Here is a 21,944-nt window from a genome sequence, read left to right on the forward strand (position 1 = left end):
AGGACATTGTCCTTCTGTTATTGGGCCTCAAAGAGCCCTGAGCCCTATCAGAGCAATTCATCCATATGTCAAATCTACAGTTCTTGTGGGGTTGTAGTAAAAAAGCAACTGGACTTCTTCAAATCTACAGTGGGAGGAAGATCATCTCATCTTGAAAATTGAAGCCTGTAAATCTGCCTGTAAAACAGGTTCTGTTCCAAGAATCAACTGGAAATAAACAGGAACCTTAGAAACCTTTGTTTTTTCCAGAAATCTCAAATCTCCTGCCGTTCATCATCACTGATGTGACTTCAGCTTGGTGAAATATTTGTTGGAGAGAGATGAAGCTTCTGTCATGTTAAACTCAGCAGCACAAGATCTGTGAGTTTGATCCTCACCAAGTTAATGATTGGAAGATAAAATCTAGATAGATAGATAGAACTTCTCTCCATCACAAACTCTATGACTGGTCCGTCTCACCTTCCTCTTGTAGTAATAATAACGCTGAGTCCTTTCTCTTCTCCAGTTCTTTGTTTAAAGACCCACTCCCGTGAAAATCGTGTTTTTTGAGCTTTTCACATGTTCCTGTGGCATTTTTCTTGTGTTAGAGCACATATCAGCAGAAAAGGAAGTGCAAAATTGCATTTCTGAGTTTTTCTGTCTTCAAACTGCTGTGAACCAATGGCAGACGCAAACTGGCAGTTTCAGGGAGACTGGAGCTGACGTGTCACAGCTCCAGGGGAGGGCACTAGTGCTACAAGCTCCCGCCCCGCTCTGCATCTGGCTCAGAGGTGAAAGGCTTCACAGCTCGGTGTAGCATTCAAGGTAAAACAGGTATAGCTCACCTGGTAGAGCAACTTGCACCGCGAGCAAGGACTATGTTCCAGTCTGGGATCGAATCCCAGTGTGGAGTTTTACGCTAAACGCGCTGAATCTGTAATTGTACAATGTCCAGGTGTCAGCAAGCGGGGGTTGGGGTGCGAGGAGGTGGCTGGGCGGATGCAAAGCAGCGCAGTCTCCGCCCACCCTCCAGAGGCGCATTGCTAATGTGCATGGCTAATGAGCTGGTTTTAAAATGACCAAAAAGGGTCGCGGGAGTGGGACTTTAAATCCTCAACCAACGAACAAGTGAAATGACAACAGTCAAACTGACCTCAGAGTCTCCAGTCTACAGTTTGGACTCTCCAGTCCAGCACACAGAACCTTCACTGCTGAATCCTGAAGGTTGTTAGAGCTCAGGTCCAGTTCTGTCAGGTGGGAGGGGTTGGACTTCAGAGCTGAGGCCACAATTTCACAGTGATTCTCTGAGAGTTCACAGGCACGCAATCTGTGATAAGAGGAAAAATAAAACCTATTAAAATCTAATTTAAATAGTGGTGAAATATATGATTGTGCGAGAACCATGACAGGTGTAGCCATAACAAAACAAAAGTAATGGTATAATGCAAAGGCATGCAGTGCAAAAGTATGGAAGACATTCTCAACAAGCTCTTTTTTTATTTTTAGTTGATCTTGCAAGAACGCAAACACAAACTAAATGTGCATTGGCGTATTCAGTTTCTTTCCCTGAGCAAAAGGCTCAATCAATCTGACTCGATTTGGTCGGCCCTTTTTAAAACAGAGTCTATTTCCTCATGACAGAGCTCTGAGGCTTCCTCTTCTTCAATCATATTCAACAACAATATCCAATAATATCGCTAATGAAAAAACTGTTTATCTCAACTAGACTTAACTACTGCTCTGACCCACTGATCAATAATAGAGAGATCATGTCTGGACTCACCGAGCCTTCCTGCAGTTCCTCACAGCTGGGATCAGTCTCTGTCGTCCCTCCTCTGATGTGTTGTACTTCTTCAGGTCCAACTCATCCAGAACCTGCTCTGACATCTGCAGCATGTAGGCCAGAGCTGAACACTGGATCTCAGAGAGTTCCTTCTCTGATCTGTTCTCTGACTCCAGGAACTGTTGGATCTCCTGATGAACCGACTGGTCCTTCATCTCCGTCAGACAGTGGAAGATGTTGATGCTTCGGTCAGGAGAGATTTTATCAGTCTTCATCTCCTTCAGGTTGTTGATGGTTCTCTGGATGGTTTCTGGACTGTTGTCTGTCTGACCCAGCAGACCTCCTAACAGCCTCTGGTTGGACTCCAGAGAGAGGCCATGAAGGAAGCGAACAAACAGGTCCAGGTGACCGTTTCTACTTCTGAGGGATTTCTCCATGGCTCTCTTCAGGAAGTCATCCAGGGTTAAATCAACACCTTGTTTTCCCAGGAAGTTCTTCAGGACCTGTGTGTCCCTGTTGGTGAAACAGTGGAACATGTAGACTGCAGCCAGAAACTCCTGAACACTCAGATGAACAAAGCAGTAGACTGTTTTCTGGGAGGTCCCACTCTCTTTTTTGAAGATCTCAGTACAGAGTCCTGAGTTCACCAAGGCCTCTGTGACATCCAGACCACACTGCTCCAGGTCTTCTTGGTAGAACATGATGTTTCCTTCCTCCAGCTGTTCAAACGCCAGCCTCCCCAGCTTCAGAAGAACTTCCCTGTCGGCCTCCGTCAGCTCCTGTGGACTCGTCTCATGTCCTTCACCGTACTTGTTGTTCTTCCTCTTTGTCTGGACCAGCAGGAAGTGTGAGAACAGGTCCGTCGTGGTCTTGGGCAGCTCTCCTCTCTGGTCTGTGGTCAACATGTGCTCCAGAACTGTAGCACTGATCCAGCAGAAGACTGGGACTTGACACATGATGTGGAGGGTCCTGGACGTCTTGATGTGTGAGATGATTCTTCTGGACAGATCTTCATCACTGGACCTCCTCCTGAAGTACTCCTCCATCTGGGCGTCAGTGAAGCCTCGGACCTCTGTTACCCTGTCAACACATGTAGAAGGGATCTGATTGGCTGCTGCAGGTCTGGAGGTGATCCAGACCATAGCCGAGGGAAGCAGATTCCCCTGGATGAGGTTTGTCAGCAGCACGTTGACTGATGACGTCTGTGTGACGTCAGACACGACCTCCCTGTTGTTGAAGTCCAGTGACAGTCGGCTTTCATCCAGGCCGTCAAAGATGAAGAGAAGTTTACAGACAGCCAGCTGCTCTGCTGTCACCTTCTGTAATGTTGGATGGAAAACATGGAGCAGCCTGAGAAGACTCAACTGCTGATCTCTGATCAGGTTCAGCTCCCTGAACGAAAGCAGAACCAGCAGACTGACATCTTGGTTCTCCAAGCCCTCGGCCCAGTCCAGAGTGAACTTCTGCACCGAGAAGGTTTTTCCAAAGCTAGCAATGCCGTTCATCTGAATCATTCTGATGGGTCTCTGTTGGACAGGTGAGACCGTAGAGACGTCCTCTCTCTGTTGGACAGGTGAGACTGTAGAGACGTCCTCTCTCTGTTGGACAAGTGAGTCTTTAAAGATGTCGTTGCACTTGATTGGAGTGTCATGGGGCGTCTTCTTGGGCGTTGTCTCCAGCTGTCTCACCTCATGTTGGGTATTAACCTCTTCACTCTGTCCCTCTGTGATGTAGAGCTCAGTGTAGACGCTGTTGAGGAGGGTTCCACTTCCTGTTCCCTCAGTCACTCGCTCACATTTGCTCCTCAGACTGATCCTATGTTGATGTAAAACCTTGTGAAGACGGCGATCTGCTCAGAGACAAAAACAGAGTTAGACTGAAGACAGAGTCTGACAATCTGATCGGATTATTTTCATCAGCTACAGAAAAAGTACAGACAACAAAAAGTACAATTGCTATTTGCAGATGTTTCCAATAAAAGGTATTTTGCAAATGAGCCACAGCTAGTGGCTAGTCTTGCGATATCCCATAATTCTTTTAAATTTTGTCTTTTAAATTCCTGCAAGTCTTCACTTTGAGCAAGATGGATGTAAGCGTCTTGCTTTTCCATGGCGATGGGACAGCGATCTCAACTGTTGCTACAGCTGTTGAGTGATTGCTTGATTGCTCAAAGTGGCACTGGCAGCGAGCACAAATAAGGGATTTCTGGGAGTAGATTGTGAATGAGGATTTCACAACTATGGATACAAAACTTCAGGATGACCCGGGATACGTTCAATCTACTGTGAGATGTTCTCGGCCAAAATAAGTGTTTCCATAACACTTTTATATCGATACGTCTGAAAAACCACCTCATGAGAGCGTAAAAATGTTTTAGCAATACCTGAGAGGTTTTTTGAAATAAAGGCGCAATATTTAGGTTTTGCGCATTTCTAGGGGTAATGGAAATGCACCTACTGACTCTGTAGAAAACAACAGGTCCTGGTTTCAGAAATGACCACATCAGCAGACAGATGTTCAGTCTCATTTGTACACAGCTGCTCTGATTGGCTGTCTGCAGCTCACCTCTGGTTCTGGGTCTTTTTCCACACTGGGGACAGGAGGGGGGTCCTGAAGAACCAGACTGGTCCCAGTCTGAGATGAAGCACTGTCTACAGAACCAGTGTCCACAGCTGGTGGAGACTGGATCCTTCAGGACGTCCTGACAGAGACCACAGCAGGACAGCTGCTGGTCCACAGACACACCACTCCTCTTCTCTCTGTGAAGATATTTCTCTATCAACAACATGTCACAGGTTCACATCCGTGCCCTGATTTGTGGTCAACCTCAAGAGGGCGGGGCTTCAGAGACAACAGGAAACGTTAATCACTTGTCTGTTTAAATTCACCATTGAGCTCTTTCAACTGTCTGGTTCTCATTAACATGTTACTGACTTTTCAAAATAAAAGCATCTCTGTAGCTGCTGCTTTAATCTCAGTCTACAAGCGCAAGTGGCAAGTGCCTTGCCTTTGTAAATGACTTTATATTGGAGGTGAGGAGATGGATCTAGTTCCTGGTTTCTCTCTGTTTCCTTTCACATGAGTCTAATGCCTGAATCATCTTCAGCTCAGTTTACAGTAGAAACCATCTCTTACTGTGACTCTGAAGGTCCAGGTCCAGGACTGAAGTATGGAGGCATCCATTCTTTGGACCCGTCACTCTTCATAGACAGACAGGTGGATCCTGGAGATTCTGCTCTCAGTCTCTGGTCTTGACCTCTGCAAAAACATGTTGTTATTCATATCACATAACTGATCAGTTCTCTGATGACAGAAGCATTGTGGGACTTCCAGCACCACACAGTGAAGGATGGAAGCAACACAGCTGTCAGTATTTTTTTTAAAGTATATTTTTGGGGCATTTTGCCTTTAATTGACAGAGAACTCAAGCATTCTCTGTCATTAACTTAAGGGGGTGGGAACTATGCAATGAAATTCTGGGCACCAGAGTGTCTTATGATGAAGAGATTTTATTTGGAGTGCGTGATGTCACCTCAATTCTGAAGAACCAGACCTCAAGTTATGATTCTTATACAAGACAGGTGGACTGAGACTATGAAGAGGGATGTGTTCACATTCTATCCTAGCTGAAGGAGAAGGTACCAATTGTTTGTCTCATTCTCACTGAAAGTCAAGTGTCATTCAGTGATTGTGCCATTTGTCAAATAGGTGTGCAGCTGTGCCTGGGCAACCCCAAATAATGAGATTTAGGAAGGAAAGTGCAGGGCAGATACCTGTCTCTAACAGATAACCGTCTCTGGCAGTATATTACGGTGGCTGACAAGGGCCAAACAGCTGTCAACGGTCCAATACGTCTCAGTTTGAGAAAACAGCTTCAAGTACAGAAACAATGCAAAATCACAAACCCAAATACAAGTCTAAACAAGGTACAAATAGAGGAACATGGTGCAAATGAAAAAACGTGCTGCAAAAAACAAAGACAAATGCATCATCATCAAACGCCGCGCTGCCAATAGAGAAGCAATCTGCAAAACAAGAAACGATATTCAAATGAAAAACGCTTCATTACCGGTCACTACTGTACCATGGATGTATTATATTATATACATAGACGTTGGGGAATGGCCTCTAAATCTGGACCTTCAGTTTAAAACATAGAGGGACCTTTGACGACATATAACGGCTTAGAAAATTCTAATTTTCTCTAGTCACAGTGTGAGGTGTGTCAGCCGGTTAGTTTTGGTTAAGTCTAAGTTTTGGATAATTTGTCGCTGACCAATGGCTCAGTCGTAAAGACAGGTAAATAAGGAATTGCAGGATGAGTATGATTTTCTCTGTGTTACTGAAGGATAGAAGTGATCTAATTTTGGCGATGCACCTAAGTTGGTAGAAGCATGACTGGACGACAGTCTTAATCTGTTGCTCTGAGCTGAGGTTTCAGTCCAGAGTGATGCCCAAGTTCTTTGTAAATGACTTGGAGGTGATGGGGGTGAGGAGATGCACACAAAGTTGGATGTATCTGGTTCCTGGTTTCTCTCTGTTTCTTTCACATGAGTCTAATGATAGAATCATCTTCAGATCAGTTTACAGTAGAAATCGTTTCTTACTGTGACTCTGAAGGTCCAGGACTGAAGTATGGAGGCATCCATTCTTTGGACCAGTCACTCTTCATAGACGGACAGGTGGATCCTGGAGATTGTGCTCTCCGTCTCTGGTTCTGACCTCTGCAAAAACATGTTGTTATTCATATCACATCACTGATCAGTTCTCTGATGACAGAAGCATTTTGGGCGATGACCTTAATACCCCATAATACAAATACATATAAAGAAAAAAACAAAACAAAGAACACATTCACAAACCAAACCAGCACAGCCTATGGATCACTTTTCTCTACTCAATAACACTCGCTTTAATGAAAGGTAGAAACTGGTCCCAGATAAGTACGACTCTTTACAATTCAACAATCAATAACTCAAGAGAAGCATTCTCTGTTATCAACTTAACCCACTCTCTCTCTTTTCCGGATACAAAGGATAACTCTACATGAAATAAAGCCTGTGGGGTCAGAGCAGAGTTCTATCACTCCTCCAAACCTGGCTCCACACTTCCTCCCCCTTCCTTCCCTGACTGTCTTCAAGATATTAAAACATGTTTTTTCATAACTTCCAACTGAAATAAAACTGAATTCCTTCTTGTTGTCACCAAATCCACAGTCTCCAAATCTTTTTTTTTATTACACATTGATTACTCCAGTGTCCATCCCTCTCCTTAGGTCAAGAGTCTGGGTGTCAGCCTTGACAGCACCACCTCCTTTACTGCCCACATCAATAACAGCACCCGGTCTGCATACTTCCCTCTCTGAAATATCAACCGCCTCCGTCCATCACTCACCCCTAACAGCACTATACTGCTCTTGTCACATCCCACCTTGATGACTGCAATGCTCTTCAACATGGTTTACCACACAAATCCCTCCATAAACTTCAGCTGGTCCAGAACTCGGCTGCCCACATCATCTCCAGAACTCATTTCACACAACACCTCAATCCTGTCCTCAAACAGCTTCACTGGCTTCCCGTCCACATCGACTTTAAATCCTGCTTCTCATTTTCAAAACCTTCAATAATCTTATCTTATATATATATATACGTATATGTATCTAAACATTAAACTCCCCTACACTCAGGTCCTCCTCTGCTTCCCTCCTGTCCACCACAAGACTTAAATCTTTTAGATGCTCTGCCCCCGGGCTCTGGAAAACACTACCACAGGAAATCCGGATTTTAATATCTCCACTCACCTTCAAATTACATCTCAAAACACACCTGTTCAGACTGGCTTACCCCTCATAAAATATTATATTGTTTTATTCTTGTGTTGTTTTCTTGTAAGATGACCTTAAAGGGATAGTTCAACATCTTCCATAATCCCTATAGTCATAGAAGTACAATGATAATGTAACATTACGAGACTGAGTTGTTTTCGAGGCAAATGAATAGCCAGAAACTACATTCCAGACACGGCTACTGGGTGGAGTGATTTCAAAAACGTAAGTGTGCTGCATCTCTGCGCCTCTTTCTGAAAACAACATGCACAGACAAACAAAGTTAATTAACCAACTCTTATAACTATAGGTATTAAGTCAATGGGCAAATTTGCCAAAATGTTGAACTATGCCTTTTAGAGTCTTGAAAGGTGCCTATATATTTTTTTTTGTTTTATCATTATTATTATTATTATTATATGTCTGTCCATTTGTCTAAATGTCATGATGTGGATGATGAGGGACACTTTTACTTCATGAGTTGATTGATCTTGAGGGAAACAGCTACAGATTTAACTGACCTCAGAGTCTCCAGTCGACAGTCTGGACTCTTCTGGAGATCAATCAGATCCTTCAGGTCTGAATCCTGCAGGTTGTTGAAGCCGAGGTCCAGTTCTCTCAGGTGGGAGGGGTTGGACTTCAGAGCTGAGCCCAGAGAAGAACAGCTGATTTCTGACAACCTGCAGCTCCTCAATCTGAATAAAAAATAAAAGAATTATAACATTGATAGACCTCTTCATGTCAAAACATAGTCATATTGTCTATATATGAACAAAATGAAGACTGTCTCAACACAACAGACCAGTCTAACATCTGTTTGTGAAAGCGGCCCCTGAAGGTTAAAGTGGGGTGAACAAACTTTATTGATGAGGACAAAGTTAATGATTCAGGTTCTGAGTGAAGATCAATCAGGTTTAGTTGTGGATCAAAGATCTAAGATCTACGACAGTAACAGTCAGTGAACTGACCTCAGAGTCTCCAGTCTACAGTCTGGACTCTCCAGAAAACCACTCAGATCCTTCACTCCTGAATCCTGCAGGTTCTTGTTGTAGCTCAGGTCAAGTTCTCTCAGGTGGGAAGGGCTGGACTTCAGAGCTGAGCCCAGAGAAGAACAGCTGGTCTCGGACAACTTGCAGCCCATCAATCTGAATAAAGAATCAAATAAGAACAAAATGTATATACCTCTTCAGGTCAAAACTGGCTTCAAACCACCTTCATTCTTTACATCAAAGTCAATGATTCAAGTTCTGAGTGAAGATCAATCAGGTTCAGTTGTGGATCAAAGATCTAAGATCTACAACAGTAACAGTCAGTGAACTGACCTCAGAGTCTCCAGTCTACAATCTGGACTCTCCAGAAAACCACTCAGATCCTTCACTCCAGAATCCTGCAGGTTCTTGTTGGAGCTCAGGTCCAGGTGTCTCAGGTGGGAGGGGTTGGACTTCAGAGCTGATCCCAGAGAAGAACAGCTGATCTCTGACAAACTGCAGCCCCTCAATCTGAATAAAGAACAAAGGAAAACATTCACAAATCTTGATGTCAAAACTGGTTGATCACTGCTGCTGACCTCTGGACAGTCTGTCAATATAGAATGAATATCTGATCAGACATGTTGGACTAAACACTGACACTTTTATTCAGGGCTCAACTGGATCAAAGTTTAAAGGTCCAGTCCTGATCCAGGACTAAGGTATTTTTTGGTGCTGGTATCAGGAAACTAAAACTACCCACACACATTCAAGTGAACACAAACCTGTTGACAAACCCCACCCACCTGCATCTGATGTGATGGCCTAAAACCACCTTCATTCATGACATCAAAGTTAATGACTCAAATTCTGAGTGAAGACCAATCAAGTTCAGTTGTGGATCAAAGATCTAAGATCTACAACAGTAACAGTCAGTGAACTGACCTCAGAGTCTCCAGTCTACAGTCTGGACTCTCCAGAAAACCACTCAGATCCTTCTCTCCTGAATCCTGCAGGTTGTTGTTGCTCAGGTCCAGGTTTCTCAGGTGAGAGGGGTTGGACTTCAGAGCTGAGACCAGAGAAGAACAGCTAATCTCTGACAAACTGCAGCTCATCAATCTGAATAAAGAATAAAAGCAGTGAGTTGAGGACAAGGTTCCTTGTTGACAGCATTCAGTGTCTCAAAATCTGTTCAGAGCTGAATAAGTTTCAAAAAGAAAAAGTTTAGAAATTGAAGGTCAGCTGAAAAAACAGGAAGCAAGTTAAACCGTCACAAAACCACCTCAGAGCAGACTAGTGAGACTTGTTGCGTACGAACTGATGAAGCCCAAATACAAGTCCAGTTGCCTACAATTCAATTTGCCCAGAAAAAAAGGCCTTTAATGGTTACAGTGGCATCACATTACAAAACCCTTATGACTGCCAACCTGTTTATGGTACTGATCCTAGTGGGAATCGCGGGCTCAGAGTGTTATGGCTGCAGCAGAGTGTGTTGCTCCTCTATACTCTTCACCTGGCTACCCCAATCCCCCCTTCACATACTAAACATACATGCATGCATACACATAATCAGCATAAAGGCTCGCTATATATTTTCTTGCTTAAGCTTCTTTTTGCAAAAGACAATTTCAGGATAAAATTTCTATATTTAAAAAAAAAATTGTTTTGAAGATTGCTCTGTGTAAATTTTCTTTGTTTCATGGACGGGGAAGGACTCCCCAATCTTAATATCTTTTCATGTACAATTCATAATGCTGCATTCACATGGAATCAGGCAAACAGCAGACAGACTACAACCATCACATTCAGGGTCTGACCCCAGAGTCTCCAGTCTACTGTCTGGAATCCTGAATCCTGCAGGTTGTTGTTGCTCAGGTCCAGTTCTCTCAGGTGGGAGGGGTTGGACTTGGTGTCTTTCTCCCCTAGGTTGTCATGATGGAAACATGACGCTCTGAGAGTGGTGCAGCGTGTGGACCATAATAAATCCATGGTATGGACCAGAGAAAATGAAACATATGTAAACGTAGGCTAATACTATGAGCTGAAAAATTAAACAATGTGTCATTTTTGCACCAGTTTGTGTGAAAACAGCCAGAATGTGAATGAATGAGAACAACAGTTCTCTTGTTGTACTACTTGAGGGATAAAAGTAATGATTCCATGACTTTCTGTGCTTCTGTTTAGGGTGGTAGGTAGGGGCACAAAAAAAATTATTTGCACCGGGGCCTCTCACCATGATGTTACGCCAATGGTGTGGATGCTGAAACTATTTACTGCCCAGAAGAAGTTTTTGGAAATATCAATTTTTAAGGACCAAAAAGACCATTTAGGTGTGGATGGCCCAAACACATGACAAAGACACATCCAGTTTTGTTGGTTTGCATGTGGACAAGGTCTCAGACACAATCATAGTCAATGCATTTCACTTCCAGGCTTTGTAAGTTACAGTCAACACAACTTCCACATCACATTCATCTCAGCACAAAAACAAAACAGGGTCTGACCTCAGAGTCTCCAGTCTACAGTCTGGACTCTCCAGAAAACCACCCAGATCCTTCACTCCTGAATCCTGCAAGTCGTTGGAGCCTAGGTCCAGGTGTCTCAGGTGGGAGGGGTTGGACTTCAGAGCTGAGACCAGAGAAGAACAGCTGATCTCTGACAATCTGCAATCGTCCAATCTGAATAAAGAATAAAAGATGTCAATCAAATCATTGATAATCAATCAGTGAATAGTGTCTAAATGAGCAGAGGGACTTTGTCCTTTTATTACTGTATTATTAGTGTTTAACCATTAACCTCTACTGCTGAAGGCATTCAGCCTTTATCAAATCTTTGTAACTTATTATACTGACTTGTTCCACTGTTTTTTGCTGTCATACTACTACTTCAGACTTTGTGCAATTTCAACAATTCATATATCAAAAAGTGCAGCTTTTTATGGAAATTATTGTTATTATTAGTGTGGATCAGTGGCGTAAGTATTAGAGTTGAGCCGGATACTCGGCTGAAACGAGTATCCGGTACGGATAAAGCACTTTTGCCGAGTACGAGTATTATACGAGTAATACGAGTCAATATCTGTGCTCGCAAAAAAAAAAAGATTGAATGAAAATCCTCATTGGGTAGCTGACTGTGTCTGCGTTCTGTGATAGGCCACAGCCCCTCCCCTACACACATGCAGGTGTGTTGCTGTGTCCCGCTCTGATCACTCACACACAGAACAGCTGACAGCTGCCTGTCTCTCTCTGTCTCTCGCTCATCTCTCAGGTTCGTGGGTCTTCTCCCTTAACGTTTAGGGTTTCTTCAGCTTCAGCTTTGTTATTACTTCTTCAGTCACTTACTTATGAACCAGTAGAGTTCTGGTAAACGTGGGTTCGTTCAGACGTGGTGCAGACTCGCGTTGCGTCTCTGCCTGTCGGAGATTTTATTTTTTATTTTTTCACACACGCTCTCTCTCCCTCCGCCGTTCGTCGGAGTTTTTTTTTTTTTTTTTTTAAACCGTCAGCTGGCGCTAATCAGTTCACGCACTGAGTGTCTGACACTTTCTTTCTGTATTTCTTTAAAAAAATAGTAGTGGTATAAATAATAGGCCTATTACAAAACACACACAAACTCTCTCTCTCATGATCAGTGATACAGAATAATGAGTGAAGAGAGAGTAGCTGACATTCAGCTGTCGCTGTCTCTCTCTTACTCACTCACACACACACACACACACACACCTGGTGTGGAAATAAAATAAAGTTAAAAATTAAAAATCACACTGATCATTTAAAAAAAAATTAAAATAAAAAAAAAGAAAGTTATGTTGAGTATGAAAACTCTTGTTCATTACATTTTACTTAATAATTGCAACCACATGTGTTGTATTCATTGTTGCAAAACTTGTTGTGTAAATGAATAGTTTGTTTGCTATCATGATCAAAACCGCATTGATCTGAAGCTCAATGCTGATGCTGTCCTGTAAATAGTTTTCTAATCAGCAATAAATATAACAATTTCTGATCAATCCATATCAATTGCATGCTTAAAATAACATAACGGTTAAAGCCTCGCCCATTTCAAGACAACCCGACCCACTTCTGGGTTAAACCCCGCCCACTTCCGGTTTAGGCCCCGCCCACTCCGAGTACAGATACAGATACAGATAATTCATATGGTTAACAGATACAGATACAGATACAGATAATGCTGTACTCGCTCATCCCTAGTAAGTATCGACAGAGAGAGAAAAAAAACAGCTGTCCAGAATTGCCACAGGCCCCAGTTTTATGAATGGAATAGCTCGGGGCGGGCCGGTAACGCTGAGCGGCTAGTATGGGAGGAGGAAATGATAATTTGTCCAATCACCTTGATACCTGTCAGTCATGATGAGTCGCAGTTTGAGCCCAGGTCAGGGCAGGCTGTTAGATAAGTGTTGATATGGAGCCGCTGTCCGTGGTGCTTAACCAGTGGTTTGCAGGGTGAGAGAACTGAAACCTAGTCAGTACCAAGTCGATCCTGACACGTAAAAAATACGTTGGTACCTGCATTTTTTCTCGGCGGACCGTGACGTTCGCTGTCGGGACTTACGCGGAAAGAATACGCATGTGAGTCTGACCAGCGCATGGTCTCCGTGCATCTGCAGTCGAGCTCGCGGCCAGACCTCGAGTCTCCAATTGCTCAGTGTGCGCCCCAAGTTTGAGCTCATGTAAACATGGCAACGGCCATGGTGTCTTTCTCCCCTCGTTGTCATGATGGAAACATGACGCTCTGAGAGTGGTGCAGCGTGTGGACCATAATAAATCCATGGTATGGACCAGAGAAAATACAAACGTATGTAAACGTAGGCTAATACTATGAGCTGAAAAATTAAACAATGTGTCATTTTTGCACCAGTTTGTGTGAAAACAGCCAGAATGTGAATGAATGAGAACAACAGTTCTCTTGTTGTACTACTTGAGGGATAAAAGTAATGATTCTATGACTTTCTGTGCTTCTGTTTAGGGTGGCAGGTAGGGGCCCAAAAAAAAAATTTGCACCGGGGCCTCTCACTATGATGTTACGCCAATGGTGTGGATGCTGAAAGTATTAACTGCCCAGAAGAAGTTTTTGGAAATATCAATTTTTAAGGACCAAAAAGACCATTTAGGTGTGGATGGCCCAAACACATGACAAAGACACATCCAGTTTTGTTGGTTTGCATGTGGACAAGGTCTCAGACACAATCATAGTCAATGCAATTCACTTCCAGGCTTAGTAAGTTACAGTCAACACAACTTCCACATCACATTCATCTCAGCACAGAAACAAAACAGGGTCTGACCTCAGAGTCTCCAGTCTACAGTCTGGACTCTCCAGAAAACCACCCAGATCCTTCACTCCTGAATCCTGCAAGTCGTTGGAGCCTAGGTCCAGGTGTCTCAGGTGGGAGGGGTTGGACTTTAGAGCTGAGCCCAGAGAAGAACAGCTGATCTCTGACAAACTGCAGTCGTCTAAACTGAATAAAGAATAAAACATATAGATAAAATCATTGATAATCAATGGGATGACTTATGGTCAATGGTCAGTGTCGAAATAAGTAGAGGGACTTTGTCCTTTTGGTATTGTGTTCCTCTGTTATTGGGCCTCAAAGAGCCTTGAGCTCTATCAGAGCGTTTCAGACACATGTCAGATCTACAGTGGAAGGAAAATCACCTCTTGAACTAGAACCATTTGATTTTTCCAGAAATCTCAAGTCTCCTGCCATTCATCATCACTGATGTGACTTCGGCTTGGTGAAATATTTGTAGGATACATATGAAGCTTCTGTCATGTTCAAATCAGCAGCAGAATATCTGTGAGTTTGATCCTCATCAAGTTTATGATTTGAAGATAAAATCTAGATTTTATCATCAACCAAATCATCCAAATCATCAGCCAATGAACAAGTGAAAATTCAAACATTTGAGCTGAATACAGAAAAAAACCTGTGAGTGTGAGTAAACTGTGAGTTTGATCCTCATGTTTCTTAAGAAGATGAAAATGTAGATCTAGTTAGAACTTCTGTCAATCACAAACTCTATGACTGGTCCACCTTCCTCTTGTAGTAATAATAACACTGATTCCTTTCTGTTCCCCAGTTCTTTGTTTAAATCCTCAACCAATTAAAAAGTGAAACTACAACAGCCAAACTGACCTCAGAGTCTCCAGTCTACAGTTTGGACTCTCCAGTCCAGCACACAGAACCTTCACTCCTGAATCCTGCAGGTCGTTGTCACTCAGGTCCAGTTCTGTCAGGTGGGAGAGGTTGGACTTCAGAGCTGAGGCCACAACTTCACAGTGATTCTCTGAGAGTTCACAGTCACGCAATCTGTGATAAGAGGAAAAATAAAACCTGATTTAAATGGTGGTGAAAATACAGTTGGTGCATATGATGGTGCTACATGGTGATGTGATGGTTCAACTTCTTTCACTGGGATGATCCTCATGACTCGGTCTGGAGACCTGATTTGTTCGGCCCTTTTTAAAATAGAGTATATTTCCTCATGACAGAGCTCTGAGGCTTCCTTTTCTTCAATTATATTGGACAACAATATCCAAGGATGTTTCACCAAGGAATTGCGAAGCAGTGTGTAAGAAAGGACATCAGTGTTTGTTTTACCTTAGGAAACTGTCCCGTTTTAATATTGGCAAAACTATGCTGATCCTATCGTGCTTTTACATGTATTGAGCCTTTTTTATCTTTTGCTCTGGTGTCCTGGTTTGGAAATCTGTCACTACAGGACACAAATTCCCTGAACCAAATCATTAAATTGGCTGGTGGGCTAATTAAGGAGCCTCAACTCTCTATGACAGCCCTCTACAACACACAGATGCAGCATAAAACCAGCTCTGTTCTTAATGACTGCTCACATCCTTTGCATGGTAAGTTCCAGCTCCTTCGTTCTGGCTGTAAACAAATTTACCGTCTGGTAGCAATAAAGAAACCTTGACCTGGACCAATGATATCGCTAATGAAAAACTGTTTATCTGAACTTGATTAAACTACTGATCTGATCCACTGATCAATAACTATAAAGATCATGTTTGGACTCACCCAGCCTTCTTGCAGTTTCTCACAGCTGGGATCAGTCTCAGACGTCCCTCCTCTGATGTGTTGTACTTCTCCAGGTCCAACTCGTCCAGAACCTGCTCTGACATCTGCAGCATGTAGGCCAGAGCTGAACACTGGATCTCAGAGAGTTTCTCCTCTGATCTGTTCTCTGACTTCAGGAACTGTTGGATCTCCTGATGAACTGACTGGTCCTTCATCTCCGTCAGACAGTGGAAGATGTTGATGCTTCTGTCAGGACAGATTTCATCATTGCTCATCTCCTTCAGGTTGTTGATGGTTCTCTGGATGGTTTCTGGACTGTTGTCTGTCTGACCCAGAAGACCTCCTAACAGCCTCTGGTTGGACTCCAGAGAGAGGCCATGAAGGAAGCGAACAAACAGGTCCAGGTGACCGTTTCTACTTCTGAGGGATTTCTGCATGGCTCTCTTCAGGAAGTCATCCACGGTTAAATCAACATGTTGTTGACCAAGGAAGTTCTCGAGGACCTGTGTGTTCCTGTTGGTGAAACAGTGGAACATGTAGACTGCAGCCAGAAACTCCTGAACACTCAGATGAACAAAGCAGTAGACTGTTTTCTGGAAGATCACACTCTCTCTTTTGAAGATCTCAGTACAGAGTCCTGAGTTCACCAAGGCCTCTGTGACATCCAGACCACACTGCTCCAGGTCTTCTTGGTAGAACATGATGTTTCCTTCCTCCAGCTGTTCAAACGCCAGCCTCCCCAGCTTCAGAAGAACTTCCCTGTCGGCCTCCGTCAGCTCCTGTGGACTCGTCTCATGTCCTTCACCGTACTTGTTCTTCTTCCTCTTTGTCTGGACCAGCAGGAAGTGTGAGAACAGGTCTGTCAGGGTCTTGGGCAGCTCTCCTCTCTGGTCTGTGGTCAACATGTGCTCCAGAACTGTAGCACTGATCCAGCAGAAGACTGGGACTTGACACATGATGTGGAGGGTCCTGGACGTCTTGATGTGTGAGATGATTCTTCTGGACAGATCTTCATCACTGGACCTCCTCCTGAAGTACTCCTCCATCTGGGCGTCAGTGAAGCCTCGGACCTCTGTTACCCTGTCAACACATGTAGAAGGGATCTGATTGGCTGCTGCAGGTCTGGAGGTGATCCAGACCAGAGCCGAGGGAAGCAGATTCCCCTGGATGAGATTTGTCAGCAGCATGTTGACTGATGACGTCTGTGTGACATCAGACACAACCTCCCTGTTGTTGAAGTCCAGTGACAGTCGGCTTTCATCCAGGCCGTCAAAGATGAAGAGAAGTTTACAGACAGCCAGCTGCTCTGCTGTGACCTTCTGTAATGTTGGATGGAAAACATGGAGCAGCCTGAGAAGACTCAACCGCTGATCTCTGATCAGGTTCAGCTCCCTGAACGAAAGCAGAACAAGCAGACTGACATCTTGGTTCTCCAAGCCCTCGGCCCAGTCCAGAGTGAACTTCTGCACAGAGAAGGTTTTTCCAATGCCAGCGACGCCGTTGGTCAGAACCACTCTGATTGGTCTCTGTTGGAGAGGTGAGACTGTAGAGACGTCCTCTCTCCATTGGACAGGTAAATATGTAGATAACGTGTATCTCAGTTTGACAAAGTAGTAAAATATGTTGTGTCCCTGTTGGATAGGTATATATTTATATAACGTGTATCTCGGTTTGACAAAGAAGTAGTAAAAGATGTTGTCTCTCTGTTGGACACGTAAGTCCTTAAAGATGTCTTGGCACTTGATTGGAGTGTCATGGAGGATCTTCTTCTTGGACGTTGTCTCCAGCTGTCTCACCTCATGTTGGGTATTAACCTCTTCACTCTGTCCCTCTGTGATGTAAAACTCAATGTAGATCCTGTTGAGGAGGGTTCTACTTCCTGTTCCACTTCCTGTTCCCTCAGTTACTTCAGTCACTCCTTCACATCTGCTCCTCAGACTGATCTTATGTTGATCTAAAACCTCCTGCAGACCACGATCTGCTGAGAGAGAAGAGACAGAATCAATAAAGAGAAGGTTTTAATCATCATCTTAAAGTGATAGTTCAACATGAATTCACCTCTAATACAACTCTGTCTCGTAACGTTCTGTTATTATCTCATAGCGTGGTGAATGTGCAGGTAACAACTTGTCCACCAGAGCGTTGTGGAGTTGTTGGATTGTGTATTTGATGAGTTTGATGAGGGAAACCAAGAAATCCCATGAGCCTCCGTAGCGTAGCTCTGAGCAGCTCACGGCTCTGCTCCACCGTTCTAAAAACAGCTTGCACCGACAATTAAAGGTAACAAACCTACTGCTATGACTATAGGGATTATGGCAATGGGCCAATTTGCCAACATGTTGAACTACAGTATCCCTGTCAGTGCTGTGTGATAGAACAATGACTCTGTAGAAAACAACAGGCCCTGGTTTCACAAATGACCACATCAGCAGACAGATGTTCCGTCTCACTTTGTACACAGCTGCTGCTCTGATTGGCTGTCTGCAGCTCACCAATGGTTCTGGGTCTTTTTCCACACTGGGGACAGAAGGGGGGTCCTGAAGAACCAGACTGGTCCCAGTCTGAGGTGAAGCACTGTCTGCAGAACCAGTGTCCACAGCTGGTGGAGACTGGATCCTTCAGGACGTCCTGACAGAGACCACAGCAGGACAGCTGCTCGTCCACAGAGACACCACTCCTCTTCTCTCTGTGAAGACATTTCTGTATCAACAACATGTCACAGTCACAGCTCCACATCTGTGCACTGATTGGTTGTCCACCTCAAGAGGGCGGGGCTTCAGTAACCAGAGGAGCAGAGAGAAAGAAAGTAGAGGAAGACAAGTTAGAAAGACGAGCTGAATGAAAACCTGGTCATGAACTGGTCTGGTTTCTGTCTCTGTTTATCATTGACCTTAAATTTTGACTACAGCTGCTGAGGCTGAGCTTAAAGCTGAGGGGATGCGATAAGGGCTAACAGCTGACTGTCGTGTGTAGTGAAATCCAACTTCGTTACTGGAATATTTCAATGCTCACAGTTAAAACTCTCCATCAGCTGATTGTAGCTGTGTCTGAATCCATCTATGGAAACTGTGGAGGTGGAGATCAGGCTGGTGTTGATGCACCAACTTACAAAACAGTAACATGAGGACGCTCTGCTTCATCAGTCTGTTGGACAAAGTGTGTGTTCATGTTTCTGTCTCTGAGGTTTGTAGTGAACCTGCACAGAGTTTGATGGATCTGGTTCCTGGTTTCTCTCTGTTGTTTTTATTCATATCACATCATTCACTGATCAATTCTCTGATGACAGAGGCATTGTGGGATCACTAGACAGGATGAAGGAGCATCCAGTGGAGGTTGGTTTCAGGGGCTGCTGGCTGTAGCTGAAGTAAAAGGACACAGTGAAGGTGCTAACTGACCATTTGGCTGGTCATTTGGTCATTTGGTGGTGGTGAACCAGCTTCAGCTGACGGTGCCATCTCTGTTGTGGAGCATGCGCACATTTTAGCCCGATTAAGGCGTATACATGCTGAAGAATATCAGTTTCCAATTGCATTATGTGGGTGTCTCAATCAGAATTGGAGAACTCCGATATTAGTCAGACTAACGCGTTTACATGCACTTCAGTTGTCCTGTTATAGTCGGATTGAGGCAATAATTTGTTTACTATAAATCTCATGTTAACGTACTGACAGTTAGATCCCAAGGCATCAGCTCTGTTAATCTGTAACCACCATCAGCTACAGGAATGATACGACCTTTGATCACATCATATCATAAGTCAGTAAAAAAGTCATCAATAAAGTAATAAGACAGAAGGACCAGGGAGTAGTTACTTCCTCTTAAAGAGACGTCGACTGCAGCAGCTCAACACACTAAATTCAGCTCTGTTATAGTTTGGAGGTTCACAGGTTTGTAGCAGGTCTCTTACTGTGACTCTGAGGGTCCAGGTTCAGGTCCAGGACTGAAGTTTAGAGGTTGTTCTCTGGACGCGTCACTCTTCATGGACGGACAGATGGATCCTGGAGACTCTGCTCCGTCCTCGTCTTCGTCCACACAAACACTCATCTTCAGGACTTCAGCCAGTCTGAGAGGGAAACCAGAAACACTGACTGTCAGATAACACACACTCACACTAGCAGAGTATACAGTATACAGTTTTAATCTGTATTATTCAGCTCATCAGCTCTTGTTGTTGACTTTTCACACAGGGACAAACTGACTCACACACTCTCACACTTCAATAATGACTATATTAATAATAATGCTGTGTTAACTCACCTGCTTCAGACTTCAGTTTCCCTCCGCTCCCATCATCTTTAAAATGGCGTCTGAACCAAGGCGTAGCTACCTGGCTGCAGCCTGAAGAACGGGTCAGAGTTCAAGGAAGGACAATAAACTCCACCTACATCTGATTACAGTGGTTTAACTGGAGGATTTGAACAGTCAGCCTTTAAAATCACAACAACCTGCCAGAAAGGAAATCTACTGTTTTACAATATTTCTGAAACATAGATATGACAGGACCAGTTTCTTTCTATGATTGTTGTGAGACTACATAAATCATCTGCAAACTATGTGCAATATTGTATGTTAATATTTTAGGATACTTTTTTATTCTACTACATGTATCTGATAGTTGAAGTTACATTTAAATTATCTGATTACTTTTTGAACTTCCTGTTAAATGACAACCACTTTCTTATTTGCTTTTTAATCTTTGTGATGAACTGAAGGAATAAGTGTTTCTTTATGGGTTGAAAAAAAAATCTTCCACACCACTAAATAAGCTACTTGGATCAGCTGGAAAATGTATTGTAATAGAGCTGCAAAAGAACTGAGCTCATGAGAAGTTGACATTTTAGATATATGTAGACCTAACACAACAGGAAAAGTTCAACATAGCACCATTATCATCCACAGACTTTATTTCAGTGTGTGTTATTCACTTACAAGTTGTTTTTTTCATTCGAAATGTAAAATGAGAAATAACGTGCCATCTATGAAACAGACTTAACTTTTTTATCCAGCTTCATATAAATAATGTTGATGATCGTTGTGACAGAGAGAAGGGAAGTGATTTGATACAGGTAAAAAGGTCTTACCCCTGTATTGATATTCAATGTGACTCCATGAATAAAAAGTGAGCTATAGGATACAGCAGTGGCAGAAGAGCTGATGAGATATTTTAAATGAACAGAGGCATTAAAAGTAAAATGAACTGAGATTATCGTTGCCTCCCATGTTCATCCTCCCTCTCTTTAACAAAGAAAAGCCAACAGGTGAACATAAACAGATGACCCCGCCCATAACATGTGATGATCCGCTATTCCCTACTAATTACAAACGATAATATCCTTGTTAACATAAAACATCAAAACAATAATCTTTAACTTTAACCTCAGAAAATGCATAATTCATTCATGGCTCCTACACTTTTTCTTCTACAAATCAATATTTATGTCATCATGTCACTCAGGTGTGTTCAGGTGAACTATGAAGAATAAGGGACTCTTCTTCCCTCCACAGTCCACAGGGACAAACTCACTCACACACTCTCACACTTCATTGATAACTAGCAGCATAATAATAATAATGTTGTGTTAACACTCACCTATCTCAGACTTCAGTTTCCCTCCTTCTGCTCCGTCCACTTTAAAATGGCGTCTGAACCGAGACGTAGCTACCTGGCTGCAGCCTGAAGGACAGGGCAAAGTTCAAGGATCAACATTAAAACTCCACCTACATCTGATTCCAGTGGTTTAACTGGAGGATTTGAGCAGTCAGCCTTTACAATCACAGCAACGCCAACCTGCCAGAAACGTAATCTCTTTTCTTTTTGTGATAACCCAGATTTGTTACTTGATAAACATAAAGACTAATGCTATATTGGTGTGAACAGTGCTGTACATATTGAAATATGAATTGGTGTTGTGGTGGAAAGTGGTCTGTGCATAGTGAGCATGTGTGGGTCTGTGAGCATCTATGTGTTGGAAATAGTGGGAGATGAGCTAGAATGGACAATTGACCACTGATCTACTGGTAATGTGTATTATCAACTATCATTACGATCATTATTTATTTATTTATTTTTAAATGTAAAGTGTCTTTGAGCTTTTGGAAAAGCGCTTATAAATAAAATGTATTATTATTATTATTATTATTATTATTATTATTATTATTAATGGAGCTGCTGGGAACTTTCACAAGAGGACTATAATACATGATTGTTTACTTGCACCTTGCCATAATTTATTGTAGCCTAATTGTCTTGTAATGTGATGTTGTGAAGCACATCAATGTGTATTGTGCATGAAATGTAGCTACTTTATGAATAAAATCAAATTTAATTTA

General features: G+C 43.0%; 1 protein-coding gene across 1 annotated transcript in view; it reads right to left on the bottom strand.

The window, feature by feature from the left end:
* The window catches only part of LOC310990603 (uncharacterized protein), a gene marked incomplete at both ends in the record, with an annotated part of 161,546 nt that extends 156,996 nt beyond the window's left edge, over nt 1-4,550 (bottom strand). The window contains 4 exons of the mRNA XM_083978046.1: nt 1,133-1,306; nt 1,763-3,300; nt 3,385-3,611; nt 4,274-4,550. Coding sequence (XP_083834172.1) covers nt 1,133-1,306; nt 1,763-3,300; nt 3,385-3,611; nt 4,274-4,550 — 2,216 coding nt within the window. The remainder of the gene's footprint in view (nt 1-1,132; nt 1,307-1,762; nt 3,301-3,384; nt 3,612-4,273) is intronic.
* Between the last annotated feature and the right edge of the window lie 17,394 nt (nt 4,551-21,944).

This window comes from Trachurus trachurus (assembly GCF_905171665.1).
Source record: "Trachurus trachurus genome assembly, chromosome: 1".
In the NCBI taxonomy this organism is placed as follows: domain Eukaryota; kingdom Metazoa; phylum Chordata; class Actinopteri; order Carangiformes; family Carangidae; genus Trachurus; species Trachurus trachurus.